General features: G+C 52.4%; 3 protein-coding genes across 3 annotated transcripts; all 3 read right to left on the bottom strand.

Moving 5' to 3' along the window:
• Positions 1-1,468: 1,468 nt before the first annotated feature.
• LOC34620047 (dosage compensation protein dpy-30) lies at positions 1,469-1,942 on the bottom strand. Its single transcript, XM_022733317.1, has one exon. It carries the CDS (start codon positions 1,940-1,942, stop codon positions 1,469-1,471), a length of 474 nt encoding a protein of 157 aa, XP_022591941.1.
• A 3,443-nt stretch (positions 1,943-5,385) lies between these two features.
• On the bottom strand, positions 5,386-8,214 carry LOC34620045 (uncharacterized abhydrolase domain-containing protein DDB_G0269086). The gene is made up of 7 exons (XM_026338473.1): positions 7,765-8,214; positions 7,018-7,158; positions 6,805-6,948; positions 6,553-6,593; positions 6,056-6,167; positions 5,852-5,921; positions 5,386-5,672 (listed from the first exon to the last, which is right to left on the bottom strand). The coding sequence occupies exons 1-7, from the start codon at positions 8,212-8,214 to the stop codon at positions 5,386-5,388; spliced, it is 1,245 nt and encodes a 414-aa protein (XP_026194258.1).
• Positions 8,215-10,400: 2,186 nt separating this feature from the next.
• LOC34620044 (uncharacterized WD repeat-containing protein alr3466) lies at positions 10,401-13,547 on the bottom strand. The gene is made up of 6 exons (XM_026338474.1): positions 13,392-13,547; positions 12,300-12,509; positions 12,003-12,101; positions 11,171-11,365; positions 10,557-10,939; positions 10,401-10,491 (listed from the first exon to the last, which is right to left on the bottom strand). The coding sequence occupies exons 1-6, from the start codon at positions 13,545-13,547 to the stop codon at positions 10,401-10,403; spliced, it is 1,134 nt and encodes a 377-aa protein (XP_026194259.1).
• Positions 13,548-13,874: the final 327 nt, after the last annotated feature.

Consider the following 13,874-nt stretch of genomic DNA (forward strand, 5'->3'; position numbering starts at 1 on the left):
TTTGGTGTGTTGTTTTGTGTTGTCATGTGTGGTTGTTTGTTTGTGTGTGTGTTTGTTTGTTTGTTTGTGTTTGTTTTTGTTTTTTTGTTTGTGTGTTTTTGTGTGTGTGTGTGTGTATGTATGTGTGTATGTGTGTGTCTATGTGTGTGTGTATGTGTGTGTCTATGTGTGTGTGTGTGTGTGTCTGTGTGTGTGTGTGTGTCTGTGTATTTCTGTGTATGTGCGTGCGCGTTTGTGTAGGGGTGGTGAGCCTTTTATACCGGCTAGCCTTTGAGGCCATCCGTGGGTGTCTGTTGTGCCTCTATCTCCTTTGTATTTGTGCGCGCTCCGTGCGAAGTTTTTGCCGGCTAAGGCTGCTGCTGAGCTGTCCGGAGCGTCTGTCAATCTTCTGGTATCGCGTGCTGTTAACTGCGTGTCTGCTGCACAGCTAGGCGAGCTTCATGGTCGTGCCTCAGCGATGAACTGTGAGCTGCAGCAGCAAAACGCCACTTTGATGCGGATCAGCAGCGGCGTGGAGCACAACAAGGAGGTCATGGATCAACAAAGGAAGACCATCAAGCAGCTGCTCAAACAGTAGGCACACTACGCGCCTGGTGGGAGCAGGGGCGTAGATATATATATATATATATATATATATATATATATATATATATATATATATATATATATATATATACATATATATACATAGAGAGAGAGAGACAGAGAGAGATAGTACGGGGGAAAAGCTTTGAGGGTTGTTTAGGTCTTTGTAGGGTTTGATCTCCGCTTGTGTGCATATGTGCTTGTGCAAGAGCCTATTTGCCTCCTTGCCAGCGTCTCGACAACACATCTGGCACCGTGTCGGTGTTGTCTTTGGCTCTGCATGCCTTCCCCTTCGCACGCAGTATAGCTCTCTGCAGCTTATGGGTGCGTGACTCTCGCTAAAAACGAATTCGTCCATGTGTGTTTCTCTGCAGCTAATTGGGGTCGCCCCACCAAGGGGTAGCACTAAGATCTAGGGGCCCCTGCGTCGTGTACTAAGCCGTGCTGGGGTGGCTTTTGCTTCTCGGAAGGCGTACTTCCCTAAACCGTACTACATCATCGCGTAGATTGCTTCCAAAGCAGAAGCGACGCGGGAGGCATAGGGTCGAGTAGCGGTTTTATTGTCTATTTTTTAAAAATCCCGCATTTCGTGGTTCAAGTTCTGAGCGAGCGGCGCAGACGCGGAGCAGTGCGTAGCTCTCGCAGGCCGTGAGTCTTATCGAAGCGCTGTCTAGCGTAGCCGCTGACATAAGTAACCGGGTTCGACGCAAAGGCTATTACCAGTTCTCGAGAAAAGCCGAGGGCCTAGATTACTGGGGACGGGAGGGGGGGTCCGAAGGCTTATTAAAGCCTTCTCCTAGCAAAGCTCTCACAGAGTTAAGGAGAAGGTGGGAGAAGGCATTAAAAGATGTGCTTGTAGACGTAACAGCCCTACGCACAGACGCTAATCTGGTGCTTTAAAACCACCTTCCTGCTCATCCCTCTTCTGGTCAAAACTCTTTTCGAGAAGGTAATGAGCCAGGAACTCGACGGGAGCACGGGGCCTTTCCTCGCAGAGGGCGGCGAGCGCCGGCATTAAAGCCGGAGCAACTTGTGTTTCCAAGTATTCTTTTACGCCCATTGTCAGGGGTGTTGTCGGAGGGGGACCCTCGAGCACGCTACGCTCGCTCAAGAAACCTCTCCCTTCTCCGGAGGTATTAGAAATGGGTACTTCTCCGATCGGTGCGAGGGGCTCCTCGCTAGAAGTGCCGCCGGATTGCTGCGCCGTCGTCCCTTCTACGGAGCTCACATGCGTGCTCCGGCGGGCGGAGGCAGCTGCAGGGGTTGCATCTTCAGTCCCTACAGTAGACAATCGCACGCTACGCTTATGAAGGGGTGCCTCTGCACCTGCGCCCTCCGAGAGGCCGACGACGCTCATTGTTCCTTGCTGTAGCGCACAATCGGTCTGCGTCTGCCTGCGCGCTTTTGGCCTTCTCCCTTTTCGCCCTTTGATTGACAGATGAGTAGAAGCCCATTAGAATGGGGACCGCGAACACCCTATCGGCCTGGGTGCAAAAGATTGCGTCAGCCTCTATCTGTCTTTGAACCGTCGCGCAGACAGCCACAAGCGCAAGCCTGCGGGCTGCATCGGTAAACCTGCCTTAGCAGCTACCTTCCCTATGAAAGTAACAAACTAATCCAAGATTGCATGCGTTTCAGGAACTACTTTCATAGACGTGGGTGGAGGTCTACTTGCTGTAATGCGTTGGCCGTTTGAGCCAGTGGTATGGCAACTGAAGGTGCACTGTGCTGCGCGTCTCAGCGACGCCGCTCTACTTAACCGGCTCTTGCGAGTTCCTTTTTGCACAAAATAATACGCCAAGAATGCACCGAGTGTACCCTGCCTCGGGTTTGGTGGCCACTATGAAGCGTATCGCGTGGAGGTGCAGCTCAAGACCTCGTTGCAGGCCGCAGCGCGATGCCCCTCAGTGACCTCCCCGTGCGGCGGTAGCGTGTGAGGGGTCGTGTGTGTGGACGTGTAGGCCAGCCGCCAGCAAACTTTTCAATACATTGACATTAAAGGCAGATATTTAGATAAGCTCTACCTCAAAAAGGAACAGGCAATATCGCGCGCCTTCGCTGGCATGCGCAAACACAGAACGGCAGGTAGCACACATGCTCGCAGACTTGTCCCTTCCCGCGCTGCATCTGGCGTGTTTTTCTAACGATATAGCTAGAATAAAAGTGTAGAAAATTCGAAACGCACTGATGAAACGGGGCGAAGGAATGGCACAGAGAGAAGACGCAAATAGTAGGGAGCGCGCGACAATGGTAGTTGGCCTGCTGAAAAGGAAGTATGGATCAAATCTCTCTTAACGTTGGGAAAAAACTTTCATAACTGTATTCTGAAGCCAAAATGGGTTCTCGTGTGCTTCTCACGGAGGAGGCTTTCGTTTTAGGGCCCTTGGCAATTCAGATTCATCCACAACCCCCTTCTGTAGCGCACCGATGCTTCCCGCGTCGCTAATTCTACCCCTACCCCGGGAAAGCGTGCCAAGGCAACACCTGTCGGATGCTTCCTCTCCTCTCTACCAGTGCATTATATCAATGCGAAATGCTGCGCACTGAAAGTATCGTGGATTCTCAACTAGTTTTGCTTACTCACATAACGCCCACAGATTTTCGCCATATTCCAGATTCCCAAAATGCAGGCCGTGCAAGAAGAGGTCGCTACCGAGACCCTTCCTCGGGAGTAAGATGACGAATTTGCGAGCCCCCACGTGTTTACCCATTTCCGCACTGTTCGAAGCGTTTCTCTGCTTTTGAAGGCACTTGACCGTAAAACTGAGGTCTTTTGCTCCCACACGCAGGCTTGTGCTGTCGTACGTGTGTAATTTTTCAGGAAATGGTCCCCTCGTCGGTTCGCAAGGAAAAACAGCAGATGGCTGCTGCCTGTAACCTTCGTTGTTCTTCTTGCCAGCGCTTTCATGGCCGGGCGCAGCCTTCGAAAGCTCGTGCAGGAAAGGAAGCTCCTTAAGGAACAGGCCCTGGAAGACGGAGAAAGACAGAAGGAGGCCGCTTTCATCCGTGATGATATCTTCAACATTGAAAAGACCCAGGATCTTCTTCAAAACCAGGATCCTCTTTATAACCAGGATCCTCTTTATAACCAGGATCCTCTTTATAACCAGGATTTTTTCGATGGCCAGGAAGATGATACCCAGAAACGTGATACCCAGAAACGTGATACCCAGGAACATAATACCCAGGAACATAATACCCAGGAACATAATACCCAGAAACATAATACCCAGGAACATAATACCCAGAAACATAATACCCAGGAACGTAATTCCCAGGAAGATGATATCCAGAATCATTATACCCAAGATCATTTTTATACCCAGAAACATGATACCCAGGAAGATGATACCAGGGGTCCTCATTATGCCAAAGATCTTTTTAATGCCCAGAATCTTAATGCCCAGCCTCCTCCTGATACCCAAGGCACTGTTCATCTTTCTCCACCTTTAAATCTCCAGAGCCCTGGTCAGTCCCCGCTCCATTCCAATGTTCATCGCCGTGTTGTTCCCCAGAATCCTAATGCCCGGCCTCTTCCTAAAACCAAAGGCACTACTCGTAACCCTCCACCTTTTGATTTCCAGAGCTCTGGTCATTCCAAGCTCCATTTTGATACTCGTCGCCCTGTTGATCTCCAGAATCCTATTGTCCAGCCTTCTTTTAATACCCAAGGCACTACTCATAACCCTACACTCTTTTATTTCAAAGGCACTGGTCTTCCCAATGACCAATTTATTACTCCTTTCCCTGTTGTTGCTGAGCATCTTAATGTCAAGCCTCGTCCTAAAACCCCGGAAATTCCTCATGCCCAGGACGCTAGTGGTTCCCAAGACCCTTTTATTTCCGAGGACACTGTTGATCCCAAGGGCCCTGAATATTCCAAGGGCTTTGTTAATACCCAAAACTTTTATGTCCCGGCGGAGACTCTTAATAGCCCTGGCTTCCACAGGAGGGATTTCATAACCGATCAGACGAAGGATACCAGTCCTCCACTCTTTGAGGAGGTGCTTTCCTCTGTTACCTCCACTGACGGACATGCTACCGCTGCCCAAGACGCTGAGAATACGCCTCGGATCCTCTCATCACCACCACCTGGTGCGGGGTCCAACATCCCTGCTGGTAGCACTATTCAAATCGATGAAGGGGGGAATCGCCGTGCCTCACTCCCTTATGTGCTTCCTTACAGTAGCCTTGATTGAAAAGCTTCCGGTGTTGCAGATTCTGGCCAGGACAGCTTAGATTAGCAACAGGGACGGCTAATGACGGCAAGTGGAAATGCAGAAGGAAGCCCTTGAATGCAGCCAGCAGAATGCAGGCGCACAACGGAACAAAGGCAAATGGAAATACACCAAAATTTCAAAAGTTAACAGCAAGCGCGGCCTGTGGGGGAGCAGACAAGAACATGACAGCTAGCCAGCAACAGAGCCATACATTTAGGATCTCTAGGATTTGCCACCCTTCAGAGCATCGCCTCCTCCCCTCCGACCCTCTCTCTCTGCATCTTCTTCCATAGGCCAATATTCCAAGCGGTGAAGTGTGGTGGGCTTTTCTTTCATACATGAAAATGTCTCTGAGCCGGCGGGAGAAAAACACTGAGAACGGGGGGAGAGGTGGCAGAGGGAGAGGATGCGCATGCACGCGCCTTCCCACACCCCCGAGAGGCTCGGCTGTTCGACTGCGCCGCCTCTACTAGCGCTTTGCTCTCCAGAGGTGATGCAGCATGCGACCTGCTCTTCTGCCTGTGTGAAAGCGCACTGGCTGCTTCTGCCCCCACCCCAAGCCAGCTTGTGCAGCAGCTGGCTACTCTTGCATCGCACTGTCGGTGCCGTTAGGAGGGAGGCGACTGCTTGTCTCTCCACTCCTCTCCCTGCTGATATCTTTCTGGGAATCCGAGTTCTGCTCATTCGACGGTGACTGAGGCCTGTTCGGAATGTCATCCCAGATCTTGATATCGGAGTTTGGTCTGTAGGCAGTGGCCTCGCTCCACCTGTCGAGGTGCTCTCCTTCAGCTGGATGTAGAGACTCTGTGGCAGCGAGCAACGCGCGCATCACCTCCAGCTGCTGCTCTGTCAAGCGCCGAGTCTCCTCTGCAGCAACGGCACAGGACATCAGGCCGGCGAAAGAAACGCGCATAGACACGAGGAAGCAGAGGACGGCGTAGCAGCACTTGTTTTACCCGCAGGAAAGGAAGGACGCTCCAAGCAGGCATCAAACAGGCAGAGAGAAGCAAGGGCCAGTGGCTGCATGCTTCCGCGTGAAAACCTACCGCCAAAGGCGATTCCACTGCGCAGCCACTGGCAGAAGTCCTCAATTTCCTCGGTGGTATGCAAGGCAGCCTACGCACAAATCATAACCGTGGATGGAGACTTGCGTGCTCGGTAGGGGCGGACGGGGGAAGTCGTCAAAACGAAAGCCTCCGAACTGAAAGGCACGTGGAAGAAGACGGCGGTTCACGCAGTGTGTGGCTCACATTCGCAACAGCCCTCATGTCGGCAGCCCGAGGAGGTTCTTGGAAAACCTCTGCTAAAATTCCCAAGTATTTCGCCTTGCCTGCAGCCTCCAGTCGCAAGCGCGCGGTGCACCTGAGCAGTCGCACGCGCAAAGTCTGTAAATGTTTAGTATGCCCTTCGCTGCGCATGCATGCATGCCCTTCAGAACATACTTTTGGACTGCCGAGCCGGCAGGAATAAACGTTAACCATATATATATGTATATGTGCATATACTTTTCGAGCTGCGGCTGGAGACTGTGCGGTCAGGTAGCGAAGATTTTGCATGCTTGTTTGAATGAATGAAGTGGAAAACTGCGCTTTATAAGATAATAGAGTTCAAGTGTAGGAAACACCTCTGTCTAAGGACGCGGAGTGCCGTGGCAGCGAGTGGCTTGGGCGGGTGCGCATTGGAGGCCTCTCTAATCTTGTGGTTTAGGAACGCGATAAGATGCTCGTCAAGCCCCCCTAGAGCCGCCATGCGATCCATGAGTTCGTCTAGCTGGCGAGGTTTCCCCAGCTGCAGCGAGCAGGCATGGTGCGGGCAACACACAGAGCCACTCGACCCTCTACAACAAACTGCCGTCCTCCTCTCCAAGGGATCGAGCGTTTTTAAGGTGTGCTCTCGTTGAAGGGTGCGCTCAAAGGAGAGATGCGAAAAGCTTTTAGGAGTGAATCTGTTCTCAGACTTAGCGTAGACTTCATTGAAGTGCACTTTTAGGCGGTCTTACCAGCATAAGCCCCAGAAGCCTCTCCGTCTTTTGTGCGGCTACACGCGTTCTTAGGAACGCGGCATGCCGCAGCAATTGCGGTGCCAAGTGCTCGAGCTGCTGCAAACCCGCTGTAGCGGCGTTAGATGCATCGGCGTGCTGCTTCTCTTGTCCGATGTCTGCTGCTGTCAAAGTTGCTGCCCTCCCCCCGTCCCCCCGACGCTGACCTTCCGCATGCATAGCTGCAGCAGCGGCCACGGCGGTAGGGGGCTGAAGTTTTGCCACAAGGGCGTCTCTCACAAGGCGCAAAACGTCCTCCAAGAGGCGCCTCTCCGTTAGCAAATGCCGCACATCTGCTATGTCGGCTTCCCGCACCTGAATTCCCAGAAACAGACAAACAGAGACTTGCAGAGGCGAGGCTGGCGAAAGCGCATGCATGCTCAAGAAACTGGCTGCGCCGTCGTATGCGCCTCAAGGTACTGTACATCATGGCCTTCCCCCAAACGTGCGGCTCCTCAGAGGTCTTCTATACACCCACAAAGGACGGTCGCCGTGGTGCAACATGGGCAACAGCAACACAAAGGACAGCAGGAACTACAGCAAAGTACAGCAGCAGCAATATATAAATTCCAGCAGGAGGTACAGCAGGAGCACCATCACCATCAGCAACATAATGTATACAACATCAGCAACATATAAAGTTCAGCAGGAGGTACAGCAGGAGCACCACCACCATCAGCAACATAATGTATACAGCATCAGCAATATATAAATTCCAGCAGGAGGTACAGCAGGAGCACCATCACCATCAGCAACATAATGTATACAGCATCAGCAACATATAAAGTTCAGCAGGAAGTACAGCAGGAGCACCACCACCATCAGCAACACAATGTATACAGCATCAGCAGCACAACCACTGGCAACACCATAAACCACCAATGGGCAGCCCCAGCAACAGTTTCAGCAGCATCTTTTTACCGTCTGGACACCTGCAACTTGCAGCTCATGAATTTTCTCTCGAAGGACCTGCATGCGTTTAAACGTCTCCGCATCAAACAAGAGATGATCGCTGTTACCTCCTGATGCTTTTGCTGCTTCTTTTGCGGCATCCAAGGCTGCCGCTGCTGCTGACGCCTCCGCTGTGTCTTCCGCCTTAAAGCGGTCCGCAGCAGCAGCGCTTGCTGCTGCACCTTCTGCTTCTGCAGCGTCGCTGGGTGGCAATCTTGAGCCTCCTGCGGTTGCAGCATTTGCCTTTGTGCTGTCTGAACCTGCAGTAGGCGTACAGACGTCTGCAGTTGGGGCCACTTCCGTTGACGCCGCCTCCGCTGCTGCAAGGCCTTCCTGAAGTCTTGTGTGTGCAGCTGCAGCAGGCCCTATAAAGTCAAGGGAAGCTTTTAGAGACGATGCACAGCCTCGCAGAAGCAGCATCCGTGAGTGCTGAGCGTACAGGTGTTGGCCGTGCTGCGGGTGCAGCTGCCCTCCACGCTGCTGGGGGAAAATGAAACCGTAGCGCATGCGTCGCGTGCAAACCCCGCATAAGGGCTGCAAGGCGCATAGGAGCAGCAGCAGTAGCAGTGCGAGCAGCTGGTGCTGTAGCTGTTTTGCATCCATGGCCGGCAGGGCCCCGAGGCGGGGGTAGAGCTTGAAAACATGAACGATTCCTCTTGAAACCTCGGAAACGATATCCAGATGCAGCCGAAAGGCTACCTTGGATGGAACCTTTAAAGATGAGTTGGAGACATGCTGTGCATTTGTGTGTGCGAGGCGCACAGGATTCTGCATGACCAGGGTAGAGAAGGACGACCCTCCTCCAACCGGGAGGGAGGCGTGAAAATTCCTCGGTACACTGCGTTTACCTTGAAACCTAAGCCATCTAGATCTTTTTTTAAAGATTATAATTCAATTCGTATTTCTGCTAAGCTGCGAGCACACATTTCCCTGGCGGGCGTGCATGTGCTGGGGGGGGGACTGCGATCATCAGCAGCGCCTTCCAAGAGGAAAAGGATAATTAATCCTCTTCTCCCGAGCCCCTCAGTGCTTTTGACAGCCTGAAATTGACTAATAGAACTCAGAAGCTTCTAAGAGTACAAATACAAAACCCGAGAAATCCCCTCGGTTCAGAGACACGCGGTGGTCAAGGGTGCTAGCAAAATGCACACAGCACAAATCATTGCTGTGAAAGAAGGTCAAATAACAGCACATAATATGCCGATGTGCCAAATTCAACAGCATATAAAACGCCAATGTCTTGAACAGCAGCCTACAAAACGCCAGTGTCCCGAATAACCGCCTGTGGTATGCCAATACCTTGACTAACAGCATGAAACCAGTACGTCGTAACAGCCTAGCACTTGAGAACTTCGTTGTAAGTATTAAATTAGGGTGTACTGCATGCTAAAAGCCTTCACGAAGAGCATCGGCTGTTCGTTGTACAAACCCGTGGGACCTGTCTGAACTCAAAAGAAGATGTAGTTAAGTAGATTTAAGGGTTTGCCTGTAAGAAGCGCCTGCGAATGCTGCCCCATTTAACTAATTCCCCCACTTTCCCCGTTCCCCCAACCTCAACCTCAACCTCAACCCAGGACTGCATCCTTCAGGCCTCAATAGCTAGAAGGGCGTCCACGAGGGCCTCGACTCTCGCGAAGCGTCGAATTTGTTCCAGCTCAAAGGCCACACGCTGCGAACACACACAAATCCCAGAAGTAAACTTTCATATGCCAAGCGCGCGCTTCCTCCTCGCCATGCACACCGGATTTCGTGCGCGTGTTGTGCTGCATCGCCTGCATGCCAAGCTCTTCTCAATACCGCGTACATATACATGCATATATATGTATATATATGTACATATACATATAATGAGCCCCAGCATGCCAAACCGCAGCTACGCCCATTTCCTACGGAACCCTTGACCCATACATAGACGCATAAATAGGTAGACCGATGCACCTGGCAAATCTTTGCGAGGAGGGTCTTAAGCTCGGGGGCGGCCTGCGGCTCTTCAACAAGCCAGCCTTCGTTCTCGTCGAGCAGGGAATGCAGCAGCTGCAAGGAGATGGCAGTCTGAGCCGCCCCTTTAAGACCAATGTGCTTTGAAATGAACCTCAGGAGGGGCAACAAGGAAGACATGTCACGCCCCCGAACAGAGCTGCGAAGGCCTCCGCGCTGCAGCAGCTCAGCTGACAGTGCCAAAACGTGCTGAGGCCTGAAGCACATAAAGATGCACAACGCCATTCAACAACAAATCTTGCCAGGTCAACAAAAAACAACCTCTTCGAGAAATAACTCCTACACAAAACCTCCCCCATGGAAAAACACCCCTTATGGAAAATAGCCCCGACAGAAAACAACCCTACAGAAAAGGCACCTTCCCCCAAAAGCACCCCGTACACCCACAAGCCAAGCCCTATACGAATGACACAAAACAGCCCCTACAACACCAACAGGCCCTCCACCACCAGACACGCCAAAAGCAAGCAGCCCCCCCTCGCAGTCTACACAGGGGCCGTAAAGGGAAACAGGTGTACGTTGTAGTAAGCGCCACATCCATCGCCGCTTGATACTGAAAAGTCTTGACCAACTGATCCAATCGCGAGAGCCGACGGCTCTGCAAACTGTCAACCTGGGGCAGCAACAGCAACAGCAACAGCAGCAGCGTTCCCAGTCTCTTCAACCAGAGAGCCCACAGCAACAAAGTCTGAAAAAAAGCTAATGCCCACTCCGTCGTCAAAGCATCACTCAGGGTCACTCCAGCCCATGCGCGGCACACATACGATGCAGGAACGTCCCTAAACACGCGTACCACCATGTCTCCCGCATTTGCCGGTGCGGAGCGTCCTCTTTTGAAATACCCTGCATCCGATGGCTTAAGCTGCAGCAGGCGTTTGCGCTGCTGCTGCTGCTGCTGCTGCTGCTGCTGCTGCTGCACGAGCAGCAGCTCCTCACTAAGTGCGCGTGTGGCACCCGCTGTTTGTTGTCGTACCATCCATCCTCCGTCTGCCAAGCCCACCAGGAGGCGGCAGCTGCTGCTGTTGATGCTTCTCGCTCCGCCTCCCCTGCTGCTGCTGCGTTTGCTGCCAAGGCTGACGTCGCCAGCAACCGCATCCATGCACAGCACGTCGCTCCGCAAGCCGAAGCACTGCTGCAACTGTAGGGTCTGCACAGAAAAAGACAGCACCCGAAAGAAAAGTCTGCACTGCTGAGCGGACGCCGCCGCAGGCATCACGCGACTCTTCCCAGTTGCTGCCCGACGGTGTCACGCTGCAGAAGACAGGGATTCGCTCGCTCGGCACTTGGACGAGGAAGGCAGGGGGAGAGAGGAGAAATACAAGAAAGGGGGAAGGGTAAGGGAAGCGCTCTCTCTGCGTGCGAGGACATCAGGCGTTACATCGAGAGAAAATATGCGAACAACGTTGTCGAGGGAGGCAGTCGCGAGCAACAAGGAAGAGCTGCCATCCCGTGCTGCTCCAGCATTAGAGGCCCCAGTGCCAACCGGTATCTCCTTAAGAGCGATGACAGTCTTGGCAAAGCTGCTCAGCTCCCACAATGGCGTCTCCGCTTGCCGCACATCCCAAAGTCGCACCTCCGCCACACATACATGTACACACACACATATATATATATATATATACATGCATACACATACATGTACACATACATAGACACATACACATAATTGCACATATATGTATATGTACATATATACACATGCGCATAGAACTATACACACATATACACACATACACATTGATATGCATATATATACATGCATAGAGCTACACACACATATACATGCACATACATATACACATACACTAATACACACCCACATTCACATATAAACATACACATACATGTACACTAATACACACACATACACCAGTACAAATCTCTACACATACATGCACATACATATAAATACACATACAAATACACATAAGCATACATATACAGACATGTACATTAATGCACACACACACACACATACATACACACATGCACACACATACACACATACACACATACACGCACACATACACACACGTATACCGTGCACCGCAGAGCTCGAACGCTCACGACGGCAGCTGCACGAAGCCAAGGGAACGGGTTGAATTTTATGTTAGTGCCGTGCAAAAAGAATACACCCTCTGCGGAAGTGCCCGCCGCCGGCCTTTGCAAATGAGGCGAAGGGCTGTCGCAGATTCAAGAAAACTTCATACCTGCGTTCCCGCAGCAGTGAGGATTTGCAGCGTGGAAGAAACATCCAGCAAACGAGCGGCTTCCGTCGGACTTCCTTGGGTAATCGTGAGACAGGCGTTCTGAGAAGTGCATAAGCCATCACGCAGGAAATGAAATAGCGCTGGCCTTAAGAAAACTCCCCCCTACCTCCACTGCCCACCACCATGCCTCCTGCACCGGCATGTGACCCCCAACGCGTGGAGTTTTTTTCAAAAATTGCGTAGAGTCGCGTTGAGTGCCCTTCTCCAGGACGCTCAACGAGGCTCAACACGGCTTACACGCGTGCGAACGTCCCACAGCTTGGCAGTTGCATCGTATGCAGCCGAGAGAAGTACACCTCCAAATCCACAGGAGCTGCTGATACACCGCACCGAGTCTGTGTGCCCCTTCAAGTCGACGGCCAAGGCCCCTGTCTCGAGATTCCACTGGCGTACGACCTGCATCCATGCGCAGCCGCTGCAAACTGCCATATCACCAATGCATGTCGGCTAATGCAGCTAAGAAAGCAGGCAGAATACGCACTGGAATGGCTCTGCGTAAAGGCCTACATGCCTGCATGCAGACCAGGGGCACGGGATATATGCATGCATTCAAGCGGCGATTCGGCAGAAGATTGGCAGCCTATGAGATTTACGCAGTCATCTCCGCCCGTGACAAGATGATTTCTGTCCTCTTCGAAGCAACAACAGCGGAGCGGTGGTGCCTTGGAGGAAGGCTGGCCTTGAAAGCGTCTCAACGTATCGCGCGATTGCACGGCAACAACGGACGCCGTTCCAGACTCCTCCGTCACACTGCAGAGCATCCCATCTGCACCCCCGCCGCAGACACACAGCCTCCCCCGCAGCAAGCCATGAAAGCCCTTACAACCTTCGAGCTAGCCACGAAACATGAAGGCTGCCATGATGAATTTGCACAACTGGGGGAAGGGGGGAAAATGCCTGGCGGAAGTGCCTAGCAAATTGCCTAGCGGAAATTTCCTGGTCGCCTCTACGAGCAACACCGGAGCCCCTTATGAAAAGCAGTTTGATGTGTTTCAGATTTTGAAACGCACTCGATTTAACGGCGAGCGCCGTAACAGGAGATTTTGCAGAAAAGAATTTTTGCGCTTCCGGAGTCTCTGAGCAGGTGCCCATGAAGACCCTTGTTCCTTCCGCCAACAGGCAGGTGTTGCTCAGCAACTGCTGCTGCTGGTGCTGCCGCCTGCTGCTTCTGCGCTGCAGGACTGCTTCGACATCGGCTTCCCTCTTAGATTCCTCTGCATCCGAATGTTCTGACGCTGACGCCTCCGCACCTCCCTCTTCTGCGGCTCTCCTGCCTGCGGCAGCACTCCTGTTGTGCTGCAGCTTCGGCAGGAAGCAGCAGTTCGTTACGGCTCGTGCCAGTGTTCCCACGCCCTCCAACCTGAACGTCTGCTGCAGACGCTTAGACCGAGCAAGGGGGCCTCCGAAACTCAAGGGGTCTCCTGCTGGCTCCCCTGCCGTCTCAACTGCCAGCGGCAGATAGCGACCGCATGCAGAGCGCGGCATCTTCCGCCGCAACAGCTGTGGCCGCCTGCTCGAGAGGCTGCTGCGCGTTTCTCCCGGCTTGGTAGCTGCTTATTGCGGGAATGCGCCGTAAGCTCACAGTTCCCTGCCCCCTATATCCCAAACTTCAAGCCCTTCACTTCAAAAAGCGACAAATTGTTGCACTTTTGAAGGCCAAATACGATTACTCTCCAATGAAGAAGGCTGTGGGGCAGCTGAGGCCGCATGCAGCAGCCGCAGCAGGGGGCATCGATGCTCCTCCCGATTCTTCTACGTGCCTTCTTTGCTTTTTTAGAACCAGAATACCGTGCGCCTTGTGCTTCGCTGCCC

The sequence above is a fragment of the Cyclospora cayetanensis genome, unplaced genomic scaffold (genome assembly GCF_002999335.1).
Source record: "Cyclospora cayetanensis isolate NF1_C8 unplaced genomic scaffold, CcayRef3 CcayRef3_contig_264, whole genome shotgun sequence".
NCBI lineage: Eukaryota > Apicomplexa > Conoidasida > Eucoccidiorida > Eimeriidae > Cyclospora > Cyclospora cayetanensis.